At 57.4% G+C, this 19251-nt stretch overlaps 1 protein-coding gene across 7 annotated transcripts; it reads right to left on the reverse strand.

Moving 5' to 3' along the window:
- Positions 1 to 2944: 2944 nt before the first annotated feature.
- On the reverse strand, positions 2945 to 9469 carry LOC308547380 (protein C19orf12 homolog). Of its 7 annotated transcripts, none has more exons than XM_081117671.1 (4): positions 9246 to 9357; positions 6801 to 6966; positions 6080 to 6321; positions 2945 to 4958 (listed from the first exon to the last, which is right to left on the reverse strand). In XM_081117671.1, exons 2-4 carry the CDS (start codon positions 6926 to 6928, stop codon positions 4693 to 4695), a joined length of 636 nt encoding a protein of 211 aa, XP_080973797.1. In that variant the 5' UTR covers positions 6929 to 6966; positions 9246 to 9357; the 3' UTR covers positions 2945 to 4692. The 7 variants fall into 7 exon arrangements, with proteins under 7 accessions (XP_080973797.1, XP_080973795.1, XP_080973793.1 ...); XM_081117669.1 differs by having other exon boundaries at positions 6801 to 7047; XM_081117667.1 differs by having other exon boundaries at positions 6080 to 6368; positions 6801 to 7047; positions 9246 to 9356.
- Between the last annotated feature and the right edge of the window lie 9782 nt (positions 9470 to 19251).

A 19251-nucleotide genomic window follows, 5' to 3' on the forward strand; every position in this document is an offset into this window, starting at 1 on the left:
GACTCGGTGGGGAGGGTCAGGGGTGTGCTCTAAAATGACTTGTTTGTGTACAGCCCCTGGCCTCCCTGGGGCCACAAACTGGTCCAGGCGGTTCTGCCTGGGCAGAGGGCTCAGGGCGGAACAGGTCACGGGGTGAGGGGCAACTTCCTGAAGACAGATTGGGTGCCCTCTCAGACGCCGAGGCCAGGATGGTGCTGGGGCAAGGGGTGCCGGGTTCCAGGCAGCAGCCTCTTGGTCACAGCCCTACTCCCTGGGGCCTCCCTCACCTGGTCAAGGTGAGCGTTCACTGGGACAGGAGAGAGGACTGCCTGCGGTGGGTTCCAGGCCAGGGGGCCAGGGCCCTGTTCTGAGTCCTTCTAGAATCCTTCCTCCTGCTGCCTGCCCCCGACCACCTCGAGGAGCTGGCTCTGGAATGTTCCATTGCTGACAACAGAGAGGCAGGCCCGGAGAGAGCACAGGGTGGCAGACAGAGCCAGACATTTCTGGGCAAAAACAAGGGGAAATTTCAATCCTTGAAGTGTCCGCTCGGGGTCCTGCCAGATGTCCTGACGCCGAAGAGCAGGCTTTCCGGAGAACAGGTCCTGCTCCCACCCTGCCCTGTGGCTCCCAAGGGACAGGGAGGGGAGTTGGGCCTGGGGCCAGTTGTCTGTCCACAGGTCTTTCTCAGATTAACATGCCCCCCTAGCTGCCCACAGTAATGTCCTGTATCCAGTTTTCAAATTACAACATTCTTAAAATGCCAAAGTGCCTTCCTTCTCTCCCAGCTGAGCCTCCTGGGGTCCCCACCCCTGACCCAGGAAGTAGAGAAACAATTTCAGCCCTGGGCCTAGCAGCCACTAGCTGACAATCCCTGTCCCCATGGCCTGGGCTGCAACTGGTCCCAAAGAGCAGGGGTCCCAGCAGTGACGCTCAGTGACAAGTGGGCCCGAGGCAGGTTTGCACAGTGGACCCAGCCCTTCGCAGGGTGGGGGACAGGCCGTCACCCCAGGACAGGCCCAGGCTCCCCTTGTCCCTGTTCTGCACTAGTGCTGTACCTGCACCCTGAAACACAGGTTTGCTCCCAGCTCCCTGCCACCTGCTGTGGAAATGACTTCGGGGTGGTGGGCACCTGCGGCTCACCCTTGCATGTGTCCCTCCCTCAGGCGGCCATGCTCTGCTATTCCCTGGTGTGAACTAATGCAAAAAACATGTATTGGTCCCTGCCTCTGGTTCCTGGCACAGAGCTGCTAAAACCCTTGGAGTTTCCTGCGTGACAGGAGTGTCCTTTGCTCTAATGAGGCAACACTGAGTATGCACCAGAAAGATCAGGCCACAGCTAGAAGCGTGGATCTTTCGGTTGTGCCCCATCCTCCAGAAAGGGAGAGGGGCTGCAGATTGCATGCATTTGGGCAAAGGCGAGATTACAGTCCAGGACCCAGGGCCAAGATCCAGGTAGCAACCTAGATTGTGCTCTGAGGGGAACAAAGAAAGGCAGGGTTTATAAAGTGCAAAACCACAAGCTGTTCTCACTGTGGTCCTCCATGTACCTGAAGGACGTTGGCCAGGTCAGCTGGGATCCATTAGTCCTATTATGTAAGTGGGGGTAACAGTGTCAAATGGATGGGCCCCTTCCAAGGTGAAGGATCTGGTCACCATGATGACAAGGAGGGAAGTCCCTGGATGTCGTGTGGCAGTCAGTGATCCAGGGGGTTTGCAGTTGGCCCGAGCCAAGTGTAGCAACAGGTGAGCGGCTTCACGGCGGTTCCAAGAACTGAGCCATGAGACTTCCTTTTCAAGCGGCTCTCTTAATAATGCTTATTTCATTATTTTCTCCATTATCAGGTCCATAAAAATCCCACAAGTACAGGGTTTAGGGAGCTTTGGGGTTGGTGACAGGTGGAGGTGCAGGGAGGGTGGAACAACAGGAGAGGGCATGGATGCTCCACCCCCTCCACGGGGACTCATAAAACAGCCCCTTGTGGAGCCACATCCTGGCCTGGCAGGTGCCCCAGGATGGAGGGAAATGTCAGGCCCACTTTGCCTACTAGATGGTACCTCCAAGGGAGTGCAGGGCAAGGCCAGCTTCCCTCCAGCCTGGGCCCAGCCCTGCCACCTGCCCTGCTGCATTGCAGCAGCCCGCGCACTCACCTCTGAGCCAGGTGCAGAAAGCAGAAGATAAAGTTCATTCTACCTAAAAACACACCATCTGCCTGTGAAAAACCTCACTCGACACCGTCACGTCGACACTGGAGCAGGCTAGTAACCAGCTGAGAGCAATGGCTCCTTTGTATAACTGATGGTTCCCCACACCAAGGCTTCCCCCCAAGCTGCCCCTCACCACGCTGGCCAGCCCCCTGGCCGCTCCCCAGCAAAGTCACCAGACCACCTGCCACCAGCCCACCAGCCACAGGTAGAGCCAGCCCTCTGCTCAGGCCAGGGCCCCTGCACCTCCCTGGGCCTCCGCCACAGACCTGGGGACCCTCGGCACCCTACTTGCAATCCAGAGAAAAACAAACCGAACCAAGACATCGGTAATCACCCATCAAATTAAGAAAGGTTGACACTCTCATCCCATTTCTGGGTGAGGACACACGGCGATGCCCGAACCCCGTGGCTGGGAGACACACGGACAGTCCTGCTTCCCTGGAGGGGATCTTGACCAAATACAGTAAGAGCCTTAAAAATACTGTAACTTCCTAAACCAGCAACTTCACTTTGAGGGATCTACCTACAGACCATCTCTCATGAGCCAAAATATGAGCAGAACATGAGCACAAAAATGTCCACGCGGCACGATGGCAGCCGCAGCAGGCGGGGACAGTTAAGTGCGACAGATTTCACAGCTGCCACTCACGCTGGCAACACTTCCAAGTTATAGCACTAATGTTAATCGGCAAAAGGATTCAGTGGGGCCTAAGCAGCAAGAATGAAAAAGCGATAGAAACACACACATAGCGTTACAAGATTGCACAAAATGTACCAGGTTTAATAGTGGTTGTCCGAGAGGTGGAATTTGTAGCACTTTCTATTTTATTATACTCTTCTGGGTTTGTCCAAGTCTTCAGCAATAAACATTGACAAATAAAAGGAAAGGACTCATTTTCAAACATGATTTTAAAACAGAATGCACAGGCGTTGATTGATAAGAGGGGCTGCATCTGGGGGGGGCTGGGCCGGGGTCGGCAGAGAAGGAACCCTCCTGTTTGTGCCTGGTTTTCTGCCAGGCTGGTGTGGCCTATTCAAAAATAAGGAAATGGAGATTTTTCACAAGGAAATACTAAAAGCCCAAGAGCTGAGAGAGCCTAAAGGAGAGCCAGGTAAGTACTTTCAGCTCCTGAGGAAGCGGGGCCTCGAGGGCTAGGCAGCTCTCAGCCCAAAGCCCACTGCAAGCCACCCAGGCCCCAGCTAGTCACAGGCGACTTGCTCAGCAAGGCCTGCAGCATCCAGCGCAGCTGGGTCCGGAGTGGGGCCATCTCCTCCCCATGCTGTTTTCCCAGGGGTAAGGCAGGCCGGCAGGGGAGGGGCTTCAGTGGACATCCACGTGGGACCTCTGGCCTCTGGGCAGGGACCCCTGTGGCCCTGGGGCTGGCAGAGGACCCCACATGAATAACCCCCAGTCACCTTCTCTGAAGAGAATCATCCAAATGGCCCTCCCTGCCCACCCCTCAAGCAGCACAGAAATGATTGAGGCAGCCGGTCAACTCCTGGAGTATGGCCTGTGCTGGATGAGGCAGCTGGAGAGCAATTCTCTGAGAGACAAAGGCTCCATCCTTCCTTAAGCACCGTGGGTTTGAATTCACCCTCAAGTTTTCTTTATACAGGTGGAGATGCGGGATCTGACCCTCCTGGGTTGGAGGGCCTCTCCCTGCCCCCGTACCCCCAGGGAGGCCGGGAAGGTGCACCCTGGCAGCATAGGGAGGCCCAAGCAGCCTGGAAAGGCAGGTGACAGGCAGGGAATCCAGGGCTCCCTTTCATGTTTTAAAGCCATCAACCCCATACCTGCCCTTTGTTCCTGCTGGGAGCAAACGGTGCCTGGGTTAGAGATGCTTCACAGGAAAGGTGTGGGACAAAGACTTCAGGAAATGTATCATGTCTGAAGACAGTGCAGCTATGGTTCTAAAAGCAGGAACAGTGTTTGAGAAACTTCCAGTGGGTGGAAACTTCTTAGAGATGGTTTGTGATCCTGATCCTACCACTTACAAAGAGCAACACCTAGTACTGAAAGCAGTTAAATCAAAAAGCAGAATCCAGAAGGAAAGTAAGGCCAGGCTGGTGGGGAAGGACTGGGTGCACTTGGTGCCCCCAGGCCACTTGGAAGGGCCTGGGGGCAGGGGGTGCTCTCAGGAGGTTGGCATGATTCCTTCAGGGCTGGCTGCCAGGTCCCTACACCCTGGGCCCAGACAGGGCCCAGTCCTGCAATGGGTGCCTGGGACAGAAGTCACCTTCACAGATCAGTGGCTGAGCACGACACCCTCCAGGCTCATGTCGGGAGAGCGGTCTCATAAACTGTCCCTGTGTCAGCCACAGGCACACCTCTGCTTGGCACCTGCTTCGCATGTGGTCACACCACACGAGGTCCTCATCGGTATTTTCAAGAGCAGGATCCAGCCCAGCAGAACCTCTTCTGCAGGAGCTCACTGCTGTTAAGGTGATGCAGGGCAGAGTGGGGCAGCCCAGCCCCCGTCACCTCCTGCAAGACCCCTGCCCCGGGGGCTAGTCGCCATACTGCACTTCAGCCTGGAGCTCCTTGGTGATGTAGCCCACCAGCAAGGTCAGCAGCCGCTGCTGCAGGGCCTCACTGCCCATGACCAGCATGGTCAGCTGCACGGCATCTGTCCACTCCAGGTTCTGGACAATAGCTGTGACCTGGTTGAACAGCTTCTCCTGCTCAGCAGGCGGCAGCTCCATTAGGATCTGAGGGACGGGCTTAAACTGCCCACTTGTCATCCAGGCCCCTAAGAGCCCTCCGACAGCGCCCCCTAGGAGACAAGGAAAGTTCAGTTAGTTTGGGCCTGTTCATAAATGAAGGCCTGGGGAGCTCGCTGAGAGTTCGTCCCGTCATGACGAGTGGGCACATTCCCGAGCAGAAACAGCGGGCTCAGCCCCACCAGGCAGCACCATCTTGGGAGGCACCGGGGACACCCCCCACCTGGCCAGGGAGAGGCCAGCCTCATGTCCTGGGGGCCGAACACTGCCCTTGGACAGGCTCCCCCTGCCTGGAAGGAGAGCAGCATCCAGGGAGGAAACCAATTACAAGTCTCACTGAGCTTTCCCCACTACACTGGTGAAATGCTGGGAACAGGAGCCTCCCTGGGCAGAAACTGGTCACCTCTCCAGCTTCCAGAAAGGACTTCCAAGAGGCCAAACTCTTCAAGACCCCCGCAGCCTGGTGCGAGCTGCCAGCACCCAGGAGGCCATCAGTAAATGTGTGCTGAGCCTGGGTGCCAGGCCACACCTTCAGCAGGTGCTCCTGGCTGCAGGGTCCATCACAGGCCCCTACCCAAGGCAGGCTTGAACCCCACTCTAGCCCACAGTTTGAGCCACAGCCCATTGTTGGGGTCACCCAGGAATTCTCCCTGATCCATGGGAAATCAGCCAAACCTCATTTGTTGCCAGAAACAGGTTCCAACATGGAAGCAGGTTGTAAGACAAGGGGCAGGTGACACTGAAAAAGACAGCTGGCTGCTTTTCCTGCATTGGACTTTTCAACTGGGGAATGGGGCCGCTCTCTGAACAGCTGATATGAACAGCCAGACAGTATGTGCTTCTAGCAGGAGCCCCACGAATCCCAGCTCCCTCCCTGGTCCCTGCTGCGGCGACCTACAATGATGACAGGGGTAAGGGGGAGCAGACTGCCCAAGGGACACCCTGAGATCTCTGACTCCAGGGCACATCCCTGGGCAGGGCACCCTCCAGGTGTGAGACACACAAGGATGTGTGTTTTCACCAGGACACATTATGTACACAAAGCTCATGTCATAAAAGCAACCTCAACTCACCAGGTCCTTACGCAGGGCATGACTTACACGAGGCCTCGTGGACTTGAGGCCCTTGTCCCACACCCATGAGGCTGGCTGCCCTGTGAGGCACCTGAACTTACCAACTGCTAGTCCCGGTGGGCCACCAACCAAGCCACCAACAAAGGCCACGGCACCAGTGACCAGGGCGCCCCTTCCCGAGTGCTTGACGGCCGCCTTCATCTTCCTCGCCTCGGAAACGGAGCACAGCAGCTTCATGATGTCTCCCACCACGAGGGGCATCTTGGCGGCCTCGCAGCTTGACTTCTGGGGAGAGGGTCTCCACCCACAGCTCACTCTTCCTAGGTTGCTGAGGACCGAAGCTCTGCCACGGGGTGACAACAGCACTGTCACGTGACAGGTCCTCTGTCACTGAGAGAGCAGGGCTGTGGTTGGTTAATAGGCAAGCAGGATCGGCAGAGTGGACGAAAGGCCCACCACGCCCCCGAGTAACCTCCAATCTGTGACAGCGGAACTGACCGTGTTCATCGCTGGGGAGGAAGAGCCAGGCAGAGTGCAGCAAGTCCCAGCCCCGCGTCCTCCGGGTGACAGGGCACTGGCTCAGGCCAAGCCAGAGAGGGGGACACACAGGACTGCACCTGCCCGCTGGGGGGCCCTGAGCAGGTGTCAGACTCCTGGCTGTAAGCCAGGTGAGGCACCGACAGGCTAGACTCTGCAGGGCTGTGTGCCAACTGCCCGGGGCGGGGACCCTGCAGACTCTCCACATGATGGCTCTAGGTCAACACCCCACTACTGATCTACACCCCTGGCTTCCAAAAGCTATCACTTTAAAAGGCGACCCACCTCTGCTCATGGGCCGGGACCAGGCAGGAGATGAGACAGTCACAGAATAAAAAAAATAAAGCGGTTCCAGGCCCTTGAGTGCTCATGGTCCGTACGGGAGCAGGACTCGACCTCCAGAACGATGGCATTACAATTCCAGGGGTCAGAAGACTGTTGGTCAAGCTGGCTGGTGGGGAAATGGCAGGGCAGGAGGACAGGGTGGGCCCTGCCTAGGGTCCTGGGGGTAGAGCACCCCCAGCTGGCAAGGCTGGGAAGTAAAATCAAAGTGTAGCTTCAGCTTCAGCTGGAGCCAGGCCGGGGCTCTCCTCCCCTTTCCCTCGGGCTGACTCATGCAAACAGTTGCTGAGGGAACAGATGACATTTCAGGCAGCCTATTGCTCAATGTCTTTGGTCAGATGAGGGGTTTTTATGAACCACAAATAATTCAGACCGGGCTCTCATGTACGATTATCCTCCCAGTCCTGGGAGAAAACTGTGAGTCCTCAGATCAAATCTGTGGACCTACAATATCCCAGGCAGGTATCAGAACTTCTCTGCAGTCCCAGGAGAGCTGAGAGGGGTCCCCGCTCCAGGGCCTGTAATTGCCCTTTCCCTCTGACATTCTCGAGATTAGGGATTTCCCATGGACACAGGGTCACTGAAGGTATCAGTCAGCACGGGTGGGGAAGACTCGGCCCTTCACAACCAGCCCCAGGTGGTCTTCAGCCTTGCTTTGGACAGCAGGACTCTGAAGGAGCCTTACCCAGGACACCGGACGGCCACTGCTCGGTCCTTGAGTTCAGAAATTGCAATAGGTGTCCCCCAGATGTGTCTGTTTGCCAAATGGGGTTTGAGAGGCAGTGGAGGGGCCGGCCCTGCAGGGCTGCCCAGGAGACCGGAGGGGGACTCAGGTGTGCCCGGGCCCGTGCCGACTGCGGGAGTCCTGGGTGTCCCACCCCTCCTGGCTCCCAGCCCCTCTGCTCGCCAGCGGCCACCACGGGCGGACGGGACGCGCACCGCCTCCTCCCTGGGAGAGAGCCCTTCACCTCTCCCAGGTCAGGACTTGTCCGCACACGAATGTCACAATAATAAAATAGTGTCCTAACTGCAAAGGGACAGCGCCTGGCAGCAGCCACTCAGAGCGGGGAAGGAGGGCACCCCCGTTCACTCATGAAGCTGAGCAAAGGAAAGGCGGGCAGCCTGGCTTCCAGAACTGTTTGCAGAGATAAGGCAGGGCCGCCAGCGTGGCCCTGGGCTGAGCGCCAGGGACCGAAACAGCGCGATCCGCTTCCCGTGTCACCGGCTCACCGGGCCGAGCCCCCCCCGGACGGAGCCGCCCCCCTCTCCAACACCCGCCCGTCTTCTCCGGGGGCACCGTCCGGGCTCTGCCCGGGTCAAGGCTCCCAGGAGCTGCTCTTCCTGACCTCAGATGGGTGCCGCTGCTCTCACCCTGAGCGGCTTTTTATTTCTAGGTGAACAGTTGCTGGTATTTGAAAATCAGGAGCCGGGGGGCTCAGCGACTGAGCTCGACCTGATACCCGGCGATCGGGGTTCGATTCCCGGTCAGGGCACAGGCCCGGGCTGCGGGCTCCACCAATGGCTCTCATCACGGATGTTTCTCTCTCTCTCCCTCTCCTTTCCTCTCTCTAAAGTCAATAAAGATATATAAAAAAATTAAAAATCAGGAGATTTCACGTGTACCTCAGACTCCATCTCCGTTGAAAAATCAGAAGAGCCGGCTGCGCTCGCCCTGCCTTCCCTGCCTTCCAGGCGGACGCAGCTGCGCGGGCGCACCAGCCACGGGCGTGCCAGCGCGTCCCCTCCCACCCCCCACCCGCCGTCTCCCCTCCCACCCATCTCCCCCCCCACCCACCGTCTCCCCTCCCACCCATCTCCCCCCCCACCCACCGTCTCCCCTCCCACCCATCTCCCCCCCCCCCCATCTCCCCTCCCACCCGCCGCCTCCCCTCCCACCCGGGTCGCGTCCCGACTCTCAGACCCTCTTCGTTGAGGGCTACAGACGCGGCGGACCAACCCCACAGCCTCCCCGCCACCCGGTTAGCAGCCCCCCCTCCGGCTCTTCCCTAACGCCGCGGGGCCGGGTGCGCCCCCGAGCGCACAGAACCCCCCGGGCCGGCTCCCCGCGGGCCGCCCGCACAGCCCGGTCCCTGCGGGGGGTGGCGCGCGGGTGCCTGAGTTGCCGCAGGAAGCGGCGCGCACGCCCCGGGGTTACTGCGGGGGCCGCAAACACCCCCGGGTCGGGGGCAGGTGACAGGCCCGGGTCGGCGCGGGGCGCGGGGTGCCGCCGGGTCGGGCGCCTGCCCCCCCCCTCCCCGCTCGCGCTTCCGCTTCCTCCGGCCCCGCACGCTCCGCGCCGCCGCCGGGAAATGAATGAACCGCCCGCCCGCCCACGAGCGGCCGCCCCGCGCCCGACGCGCCCGACGCGCCCGCCGGCCCCGCCTTCACCTGCTGGGGCCCGCGCGGCGCTGCGCGGACGCCGCCGTCCTGCGGGGGACACGGGGCTGCGGGCCGAGGGTCACCCCGACCGGAGGCGCCCGCACGCAGGCCCCGCCCTCCCGCCTTCCGGCTCGGGCGCGGGGACCTTCCGGGTCGCCGCCGAGCGGCGCGGCGGGACCGGGACCTCGGGCGCCGCCACCTCGCTGCTCCCCCGGCGGGGCCTCGCGCGGTGTGGCCCAGGGCGCCCCGCCCTCCGCCCCACGCCGCCCGGGCCCCTGTCGCCCTTTGCTCTGTGCGCCCTCAGCCCAGAGACCCACCTCCTCGCCCGCCCGCGCCGGAGAGCGAGGGCCTCGGGGAATACGGGACTAAGTCAGTGTTTGGCGACTTGCAGGCCAGAGTCCAAGAGCAGCTGGCCTGAGGTGGGGCGTGAAAAGGCCAAGTGCAGGCTTTACTCCCAGGGTTCCAAGACAAAGCTGATGTTGGGGAGCCTGGAGAATGCAAAGGGCCTGAGAACTGTGGGGTCACAGGATACCCAAGTCCCCAAATTAGAGATTGCTTGTAATACCAAATACAGAGTAAGTGCTGTGGGAATAGCTGTTACACTGTGTTGTTCAGGAAAACAATGTGTGGACCTCCAGTCCAGAGCCAGTTTAGGCCGAACTGCATAGTGTGCGTGAGCAACAGTGTAACATTTTAAAAAGATGTTTTCTGTCTCTGGTTGGCTGAGTCTGCAGATGCGGAACCTGCAGGTAAGGGGAGTCCAGTGTACTTTAGAGGGGTATATGGAGAGTCTCCCCCACACACGCACACACATAAGGGCTGGCCTTGGACCATCTCAAACGAGGAAAGCCTTCTAGAGGCTTTCCACGGACATCCCAGTTAATCCTAACGGCAGTCCTGTGGGATGGGCATGGTTGTCATTGCCAGATCAGATAGAAGAACTGAGGTACCAAGGTCTGCCTGAGGCACCCAGGTGGAGAGTGCCAGGGTCCAGGTTCCACTGGGTCCACCTGGCTCTAAAGCCTTTGCTCGTAACCAGCACCTTGCCTTTTTAAAGTCTTTTATATCGTATTTTTACTGTACCTTTTTGGGCTCAGGTATGTGTAGGTACACAAATACTTCCCACTGTGTTACGGTTGCCTACAGCGGTCAGCACAGTAGCATGCTGTGCAGGCGTGTGGCCCAGGAGCGATAGTGCACTCTGGGTGTTTGCACAAGGACACAACTGCCTAACAACGCATTTCTCAGAACATACCCTTATCAAGTGACCTATGGCCATGCCTCCCTCCCTATCTATCTATATCTATCTATCTATCTATCTATCATCTATCTATCTATCATCTATATATAGTTTTTAACCACTTTGTTGAGCTATGACTGACACGCAAAAAGCTGTATATATTTAATGTCTGTAACTCAATCTGGGAATAAGTTCACACCTGTGAAATCATCAAGGCCATAAATACATCTGTAAGCTCTGGACGTTCCCCCCTGCCCCCTTTATTATATAGTCCAGTGTGTGTGTGTGTGTGTGTGTGTGTGTGTGTGTGTGTGTGTGTGTGTTAAGAACACAGAAATAAGACCGTAGACTTCAGTGCACAACACAGCAGTGTCAGCTACGGCAGGACGCTGACTCTCTGAAACTTTGTACTCGTCTATCACTTGTTACTTCTGGTTCCCCCTGTTCCCCTGTGAGAAGGGCCTGAAACATTAGCCAGGGTTCCCCTGGCCGCGGTGCCATAGCCCCAGCCCTTGCTAACTAGGAGCTTTGGCTTGAGTTTGGGAGGCTGTCAAGAGCGCCTGCCACCCAGGTTAAGAAGAGCTCGCTTCCCGTGTCCCGGCTCTGGGCCGGGAGAGGCTCTGTCTCCGCGGGCAGCGCCCCCTGGTGGCTCATTAAATCACTGCCTGCTCCCGCCTTCCCCAGAGGCCCAGGCCTGGGACCAGGAGGACAGGAAGATGCAGGAGGGAAAGGAACTTCAAGGTGGGCCCTCTAGAGAAGGTTAGCTGTGAGAAGTCATGCAAATCTCCAACCCGTCAGGTCTGAGGTCACGAAATGCACACACAGAAGCCCATCAATGTGACACCCGGTACCACATCCTCATGATGGCAGCTGGGCCTCCTGCATGGGGATCCTGGGTGGGGTGCCCTGTGGGGTCCCCAGCACACAGCAATGCTTCCAAAATGCTCACAGTCGTAAGGCCTGGCCAGGTGACCTTGGGAAAGTCGTTCAGTTTCCCTGTGCCTGGTTTCCTCATTTGGGAAATGACAGTTATAATACTAAGGGGCTCCTAGAACTGTTCTGAAGATCACAGGAGGCAATGTGTAGGGACCCAAATTGTTCTCATTTACATCGTAGGGTGGGGAAGTGAACAGTGTCTGTTAAGTCCCAAATGTGAGCCTCATGTGCCCAGAGGTTCAGGAAATCCATCCCCCCCCACCCAGCCCTCCACACTGCATCCCATTCCTAAGGGGCCCCAGAATTCCCCTGAGTGTGAGGTTGTGTTCACAGAGCCAGCTGGAGCCAGAACTCAGATGGGGTCTCCTGAGGCCAACACCCCACCCCACCCCCTTTCCCAGAGCCTGAGCGAGCCAGCTCCTACCTTGTACAGCTCTTTCAGGAGAAACCCGCCCAGACCTCCCCACACACCTCTGCAACCTCTTAACCAGAGCACACGAGTAAACTTGGTAGCATTTTGAAAACTGAAATGTTATGGTCAGTGTTCTTTTTATTTTCAGTTACCCTAAGGAGGCACAGTAGTCTGTTTGGTGCTTGGGGTTCCCCGAATCCTGACCCAGTCTCACAGCCAGGCACCACAGAGCCAGGGTTTGGGGTCAGGAGAGGTTCCAAGCCCACGTGCTGGGCCCAGGACACCTGTCCTAAGGGCCTCTGAGTCTACGTCCTGAGGCAGAGGGGGTCCCCCTGCCCCCAGTCACCCCGAGGATGCATGCCATTTCTTTCCTCCATCACGTGTCCCTTTGGGACACACACCAGCTGTATTAGTTTGCTGGGGCCCCATAACAAAGCAACACAAACGGGTGGCTTAAAACAACTGTTCTGCCTCACAGTTTTGGAGACTAGGAGCCAAAGTGCCGGCGGGGCCTGCAGGGGAGAATCCTAACTCTTCCAGCTCCTGGGCTGGCCGTTGTCCGTGGCCTTCTTGGCTCGTAGCTGCATGCCAGCCTTGTCACCGTGTTGGCCTCCCTGTGTGTCCGTGTCTGTGCCCAAATCCCCTTCTCATAATGACACAGTCATATTGGAATAAGGGCCCCCCCGACATGACCTCAACTTGATCCCACCTAATTCCAAGTGAGCCACAGTCACAAAGACCTGGGGTTAGGACTTCACCGTCTCTTGGGGCAACACCATCCGACCCATGACACAGGGATCCCGCGGGTGCCGCTGCGTCCGAGCACACGGAGCGCACTGAGCGCACGCACGGTAAAGGAGCAGCTGGCCTGCGCGCTGGGTCAGAGCTGCGTGGGGGGAGCCGCCTGCTGCCCGCCTCAGTCTGAGGAGAGCTACTTCTGAGCTGTCGCTGAGGGACAGGGTGGCTTTGGGACTGGTAATGAGCTCGTCCTGGCTTCATCACTGTTCTTCTGAATAATTAATTCATCTTCTTCCTTGGTGTTTACATCCGTCAAATATTTGTAGACGGTTATTACATCCCTGTAGTCATCAGTTACCCCACGCGGCATGTTTGCCGTGGTGTGGAGTGTGTGCTCTCCTCCCCTCCACACCCTTTTCATTGTCCCTCCCCGCACACCGCTACATCCCACAGCCCGCTGGGCTCCTCCCAGGCCCCAGCCTTTCAAGCGCCACCGTCCCCGGGACGGGACATTAGAAGTCAGTGGTGAGGACAAGCGATGGCTCACAGGCCCTCTGGCCCCTGACTCCTCTGCCATTTTCATCAGTTTCCCCAAAGCCACACCAAACAGACAAGCCATGTGAAAACTGTTTACAGTGCACCTGCGGCTCCCAGGCCAGTCCCCCCGCCCCCTGCCCTGCAGAAAAGCCTCCGTTTCCTCAACTGCAAAGTGTTCACACTGGACCAGGCGAGGGCCCAGTGAGGAGAGGGTGGGGAGCACCGGTGTGACCCTCAGGGCAGGGCATCTGCCCCAACAAGGCTGCAACTAGGACCCACTTCTGCGGAAGGTGCCTGGTTAGCTGTTTGAAAAGCCAGAAATTTACGAAATTTCATTAGGATTTTAGAAAGCAACACAATAGAACTGAGATTCACCCTAAAACTCCGTTTGTTAAGAGAATATAGTGACGCCCTACTTAAAAACCTACTGTGGGATTTTAGTATTCCAAACAAAGTGTGGAGCTCAGAGCCAGCAGCCCTGGGCACAGGTCACAGGGCCCGAGGGGCTCCGCAGGCCCGGCCACTAAAAGCTGAAAGCCCACCGGCTCCCCTCTCAGGCCCCGCGGGAGAGCCCCTGCGCCAGGAAGACTCGCTTCCAGCCCAGCGGAACGAAGCTCTGTGGTTCTGGGGAACGCGCACTTCCCGGCAAGGATCCCCACGGTTACCCTGCGGCCTTAGACGGTCCCACCTTCCCACCGCAGCGGGACTCCTCCCGCACTGTCCATCGCCCCGCCTGTCCGGGTGGATGTGTCATTGCAGGAAATGATGGGAGAGTGTCTGTTATGATTCTGAAGTTTTTATTTCAAATTGCTCCTAGGCTGGGAATTCTTTCTCCCAAGGAGATTTCAGTGTAATGCTGCTTTGGGATTTGGGTGGGGGCTGCGGGGGGAGCGGTTGAACTTTGGTCTGTTTGGGATTTTGTTCTATGAGCGTCTCCTGTGCTCTGTCTGTGCTGGGGCTGAGTCATGCCCGCTCGTGTGTGTTCATTTGCTGTTAGCATGTGTGCGTACAGTTTCTTTAATGTCAATCCAGATCATTCTCTGCACAGCTGCACACATAAGCCTGCTCGGCGGCCATGGCAAACGCCACAGGCCGGGGCCTCAAATAACAGGCATTCATTCCTCGCAGTCCTGGAGGCTGGAAGTCCAAGATCAAGGTGCGGGCGGTGGTCGGCTTCATCCAGAGGCCTCTCTCCTCAGCCTGCAGGCGGCTGGCACCTCTTTGTGCCCGCAGGGAGCAGGGGCACAGTTCAGGCCATGGCTGCATGGTTTTCAGCATTCTTGTGGAAGACAGTCCCAGAGCCCTGGGGCAACTGAAATTGAAAACCTTTGTTGTTGTTGTTGTTGTTAATTCTCACCAGAGGATACTTTTTTCATTGCTTTTCAGAGAGAGTGGAAGGGAGACAGGGAGGGGGACAGAGAAACATCAGTGTGAGGGAGACACATCACTGGTTGCTTCCTGCACGCGCCCTGACCAGGCTCCGGGAGCAAACCCACAGCCCAGGTACGTGCCCTTGACTGGGAATTAAACCATGATCCTTTGGTGCTCAGGCCGACGCTCTAACCACTGAGAACGCCGGCCAGGGCGACCTTTATTTTAATAAGGAACAAACAATAGTAGCGACAGTGGTAACACAGAATTTGAAACTCTGAGCACAGTGTGACCAGGCGATGTCCCGACTGAGATGGCAGCCCCAAGGGGCAGGCAGGGAGGGTGGGGAGGAGGGGGCTGGAGCGGTTCTTGGTTGACTTGCTGGCCTGGGCCCACCGCTGGTGGAGGCCACACCAACACCGTGACTCCAACAGGGTGGCTCTGGGGAAGGGCGAGCCCCAGGTCTGGGACCCTGATATAGCACTATCAGTTGTCCTGTCCACAGTGGGAGGATTCAAGGACGCTGAGGCGGCGACGATGTCTGCCCAGCAGCCCAGCGTCATCAGAACCCCACCATTGTGTCTGCGTGTCCATGTGTCCGTAGTGAAGCACACTCCCACTGAGGGTCCAGAACCTGGGACAGAGGGACAAGTCCTGGGTTCAGGAGAGTACAGGCCCCAGTCAGAGCCTCCAGCTGGACGGAGCTCAGATCATCTAGCCCTCCCCACCGGTTTCCCAGTGATTTCTTAGGTACCCCAAGAACTAGAGGGAGGAAGTGGCTTCCGGGGGTGTGCTGGCAGGAATCAGAACAGAAGTCCAGCCGCCTGGCCTCCTTTCTGCCCACAGCACTCTCTCTGGGGGGACGGGAGGAGACCGGGTTCCAGGAGCGGGGGGGGGGGGGGTCAGCCGTGGAGGCTGAGGGCCTGTGAAGGCGGGAGGCTGAGGGCGGTACACGCACATGCACACACACACACGCACTGCAAGTACGGAGAGAATCTGAGACTAGAATGCTCAGGGCATCTTCCCAAGTGGAGCAGGACCAGCCAGCTCCAAGCGCCCAGGAGAGACGCATCGGGACTCACAGCCTGCTTCAGAGCTCAGTGCCTTGGGAGGTGGGGTCTTGGGGTCCCACACCGTCCCCTACCCCATGCCCACCGCGCAGCACAGCTGTCCACTGCAAAGCTTCAAGGTTTTGGGGCCACATGCTCTGACTTCAGCATGGAAGCCATGGGGACAGGGCCCACTTTGCTGGGCCACCTCTCGGCTAGGAAAGTGGAGATCCCCCTCTGTTCCCATCAGTGCCCCCCACCCCCTGGACCTAGGGAATGTTCAGGCCCTGATGAGGGAGGCTTTAGAGAGACAAGCCAGGCCCCCCTCAGGCTGGAACGTGTGTGTGTGTGTCTGTGTGTGTGTGTGGTTAACGAGGGGCAGTGCCCCGAACCACGCCCACTGTTCTCACCTGCTGCTGCTTTCTGCTGTTTCATCAGGTAGCATGTGGGCCATTTCAACAAAGTCAATGAGTTATAGCCACGTTTTTGTTTTATTTACATAAAATAAAGTCTGCCTTGCCTTGTTATAGAGAACATTCAGTCCAAGCAGGGTGCACTGGGTGGGGAGACTGTCTCCTCCTCAGCTGCTCTCAGTGTCCTCTCTCTGCTCAGCTCACCTGGCCCCAGTGAACGGGACACTCCAGATCTTCCTGGGACTCCCCCAAAGCATCTCTCGGCCACAGTGCTGCGTGCTCCAGACTAACTGAAGGGTCAGCAGAAGCCAGAGATGGTCGGATGTCACAGCGTGACCCATCACGTAGCCTGGGAGTGACTGCTGACGGAGTCCTGGCTCCTGAGAGTTACTGGGGCCCAGGGGGCTCGCCCCATTTCATTGGGCCTCTTGCTTCTCTCTTCCTGCTGGACCAGCCTCAGGCGCCCCCTTCCTGGACCACCTTCCCATGGCGGTGCAGCAAGAGGCTCCTCTGCCCAGGCCTCAGCAGGTGGGCGTCCAGGCGCGAGCTGGCCGTCACGTTTTGGGCTGGGTGCCCCCCTTCTCCGTGAGCTGGGAGCTTTGCTCTGCTCACTCTGGGTCCGCCCTGAGCTACGCAGCAGCCCCTCTGCCGACCTGGAGCCCGAGCACATCTTCTGGGGGTTTTAAAATAGCACTTTTCATTCTTGCCACACCTAGATACACAGACAGGCCTACACGACTACCGGTAAACCAAGGGTGTGTCACCTTGAGAAAACCAGCAGGTCTCAAGTAAGTCTCTTTCCAGTCTGTTGGTGTGTGGGAGACACCATCGCGTGACAGAACAGTCCGCGTCCACCGGGGATGTCCGGGGCTTCCTGAGGCTCTGTCCTGAAAGAGGCTGCCCAGAGCAGTGGGCAGTGGGAGCGTCCCAGCCACACTGAGGACAGGGGGACTGGTGGGGGACGTTCGGAGGACTTTGAGAGTGATTTGTGATGTCTCAGACAGAAATATAACATCTTTCATCTTACGCGAGTCTGCAGCTGAATTCACCTTTTTTCCTTCCTATCTCTTAAAATCAAAATTTTGCCCTTAATACTTCCTCCCAGAACTTCACCAAAAACGACGTCTTCTTGTGCATATGTGGACATGACCAGAGTCTAAACCCTCAACCCGACCAAAGTGAATGCTGCTAAGCCGGGATCGAGGCAACGGCTCCGTTTTATTTTAGGAGGCGTGGGGGTCAGTCCCCATCACGCTGCACAACTACACTGAAATTGGTCGTGGGCCCAACTACAAACGGAGCATATGTCCCCAAGCCAGGTGGCACGAGGAATTCTAATGTGGGGCTGAGGCACACGGTGGCACCTGTGTCCCCTGTGTCCCCTGTGTCCCCTGCACACGCCCGTTTGAGCGCTGCTCTGACACCCTCCTTCGCGCTTATCTGTGGAACTGCGCACTCATCCCATTGCAGCCCGTGGGAGGCATGGTGTCCTCAACCGACCACATGGATGCGGGACAAACAGGCATAAAACATGATCCTTTATCCTAAACTCAGAGGCGCCACAGATTTATCCTCCGGAGAGTTAAACACCTGATGACTTCTTGGAGAAAAAGCCGTGAAAGACACCCCTTCTGTCACCAATTTGCACTAACGGTGATTTTCCCGAAGGCGGAACTTGAGGCTTTACTGCTGAGCTCGGGACATGCACCGAAGCTACCAGTAGGGGGTGCTAGAGGCCAGAAAACAGGAACCATTGCCCAGGCACGGCTCTGGAGTTTCCTCTAAAATCCAAGCATTTCACTTGGTGAGAACTGCACCTGGAGCACTACCCGTGTCTTCTCTGTTTCTGCTACGATGACATCCTGTAGATGCCCCACTGGTGCACTGATGCACCCTGTGAGGACATGGTCTGCAGGGTAAACGCCAAGTGTCTTGAATACTTTGTGCTCTTTCCACGTTTAGGCTGACACAGACAGGCGTCTCACTCGTCTACTTCGATTTTTTCCCCAGGGAAGTTGGAGTTTGGAGACACTAGCATAACCTGGATCATTCCCAAAAGCAGAGCCTGAGGGAAAAAACTGGGCAAAGGTGGTCTTTGCAAGGTGGTCTCAGGAACAGGGGTGGGGAACCAGAGACTGGGGGAAAGAGGAAAAGCTAACACAAGGATGCGTTCCCAGGGCTGGTGGGGCGGCTCGACTCAGGGCCTCACTTCCTGGGCATTGTGCCATCCTCACGGCTCTGCTCACGCCCCCAACACCCAGGACGGCTCCGGCTCCAGTTCTGGGGCCCTCCCCTCCCCTGGGTGGCCCAGCCAGGGGCCAAAGTTAGAGAGGGAGAAAGAGGGCTTCCCCAAAAAAGCTGGGTGCTCTCACAGGAAGGAGCACTACACGCTGGGCAGGAAACCTGTTCCATTGGGGGAGAGGGGAGAGAGGACAGACGGGTGTGGCACCACCACAGACCATGGAGCAGGACAGAGGGCATCCGAACAGCCCTGGCTATCCTCAGGAGCCCAGAAAATGGGTGAATTAAGGCAACTGCAATGAAAACAAGTTTTTAAAACCACCCCCATCAATGTTTAGAGCTCAAATAACTCAATTTTTTCAGAAGAATTAGCAAAATAATTTAAGGGAAGCATCTCTGCCGGTGAGGACAAGGTGTGGGCAGTCATCTGTGTCCCTCTCAGGGTCCCCTGGCCTGGAGCCCTGGCTTCCTGTCTCAGCCACATGCTCAGCAAGGCCCATCTCTGTAGCGAGTCTTTCCTTCTTTCATCTTCATTCCACCGGCGCCTACAGAGTTCCTGCCACAGGCACAGGCCGTTCTCACCACTGACCTGAGCAGGAACCACAGAGAAAGGTCCCTGCTTGAGAGAGGTGGCCAGTGAGATGAAGAAGGTAATTCAGATAACCATACAGGAATGGAAGAAAAGAAAATAAGGTAATATTATAGATATTAGAGAGATGATATAGATAGATAATGGACAGATGGGTAATGGATGATGATGGATGGATGGATGGATGGATGGATGATGGATGGATGGATGATGGATGGATGGATGGATGGATGGATGGATGGATGGATGGATGATGGATGGATGGATGGGTGGATGGATGGGTGGATGGGTGGATGGGTGGATGGATGGATGATGGATGGATGATGGATGGATGATGGATGGATGGATGGGTGGTGGATGGATGATGGATGGATGGATGGATGGATGGATGGATGGATGGATGGGTGGATGGGTGGATGGATGGATGGATGGATGGGTGGATGGGTGGATGGATGGATGGATGGATGGATGGATGGATGGATGGATGAT

Source organism: Miniopterus schreibersii (genome assembly GCF_964146895.1).
Source record: "Miniopterus schreibersii genome assembly, chromosome: 18".
Classification (NCBI taxonomy): domain Eukaryota; kingdom Metazoa; phylum Chordata; class Mammalia; order Chiroptera; family Miniopteridae; genus Miniopterus; species Miniopterus schreibersii.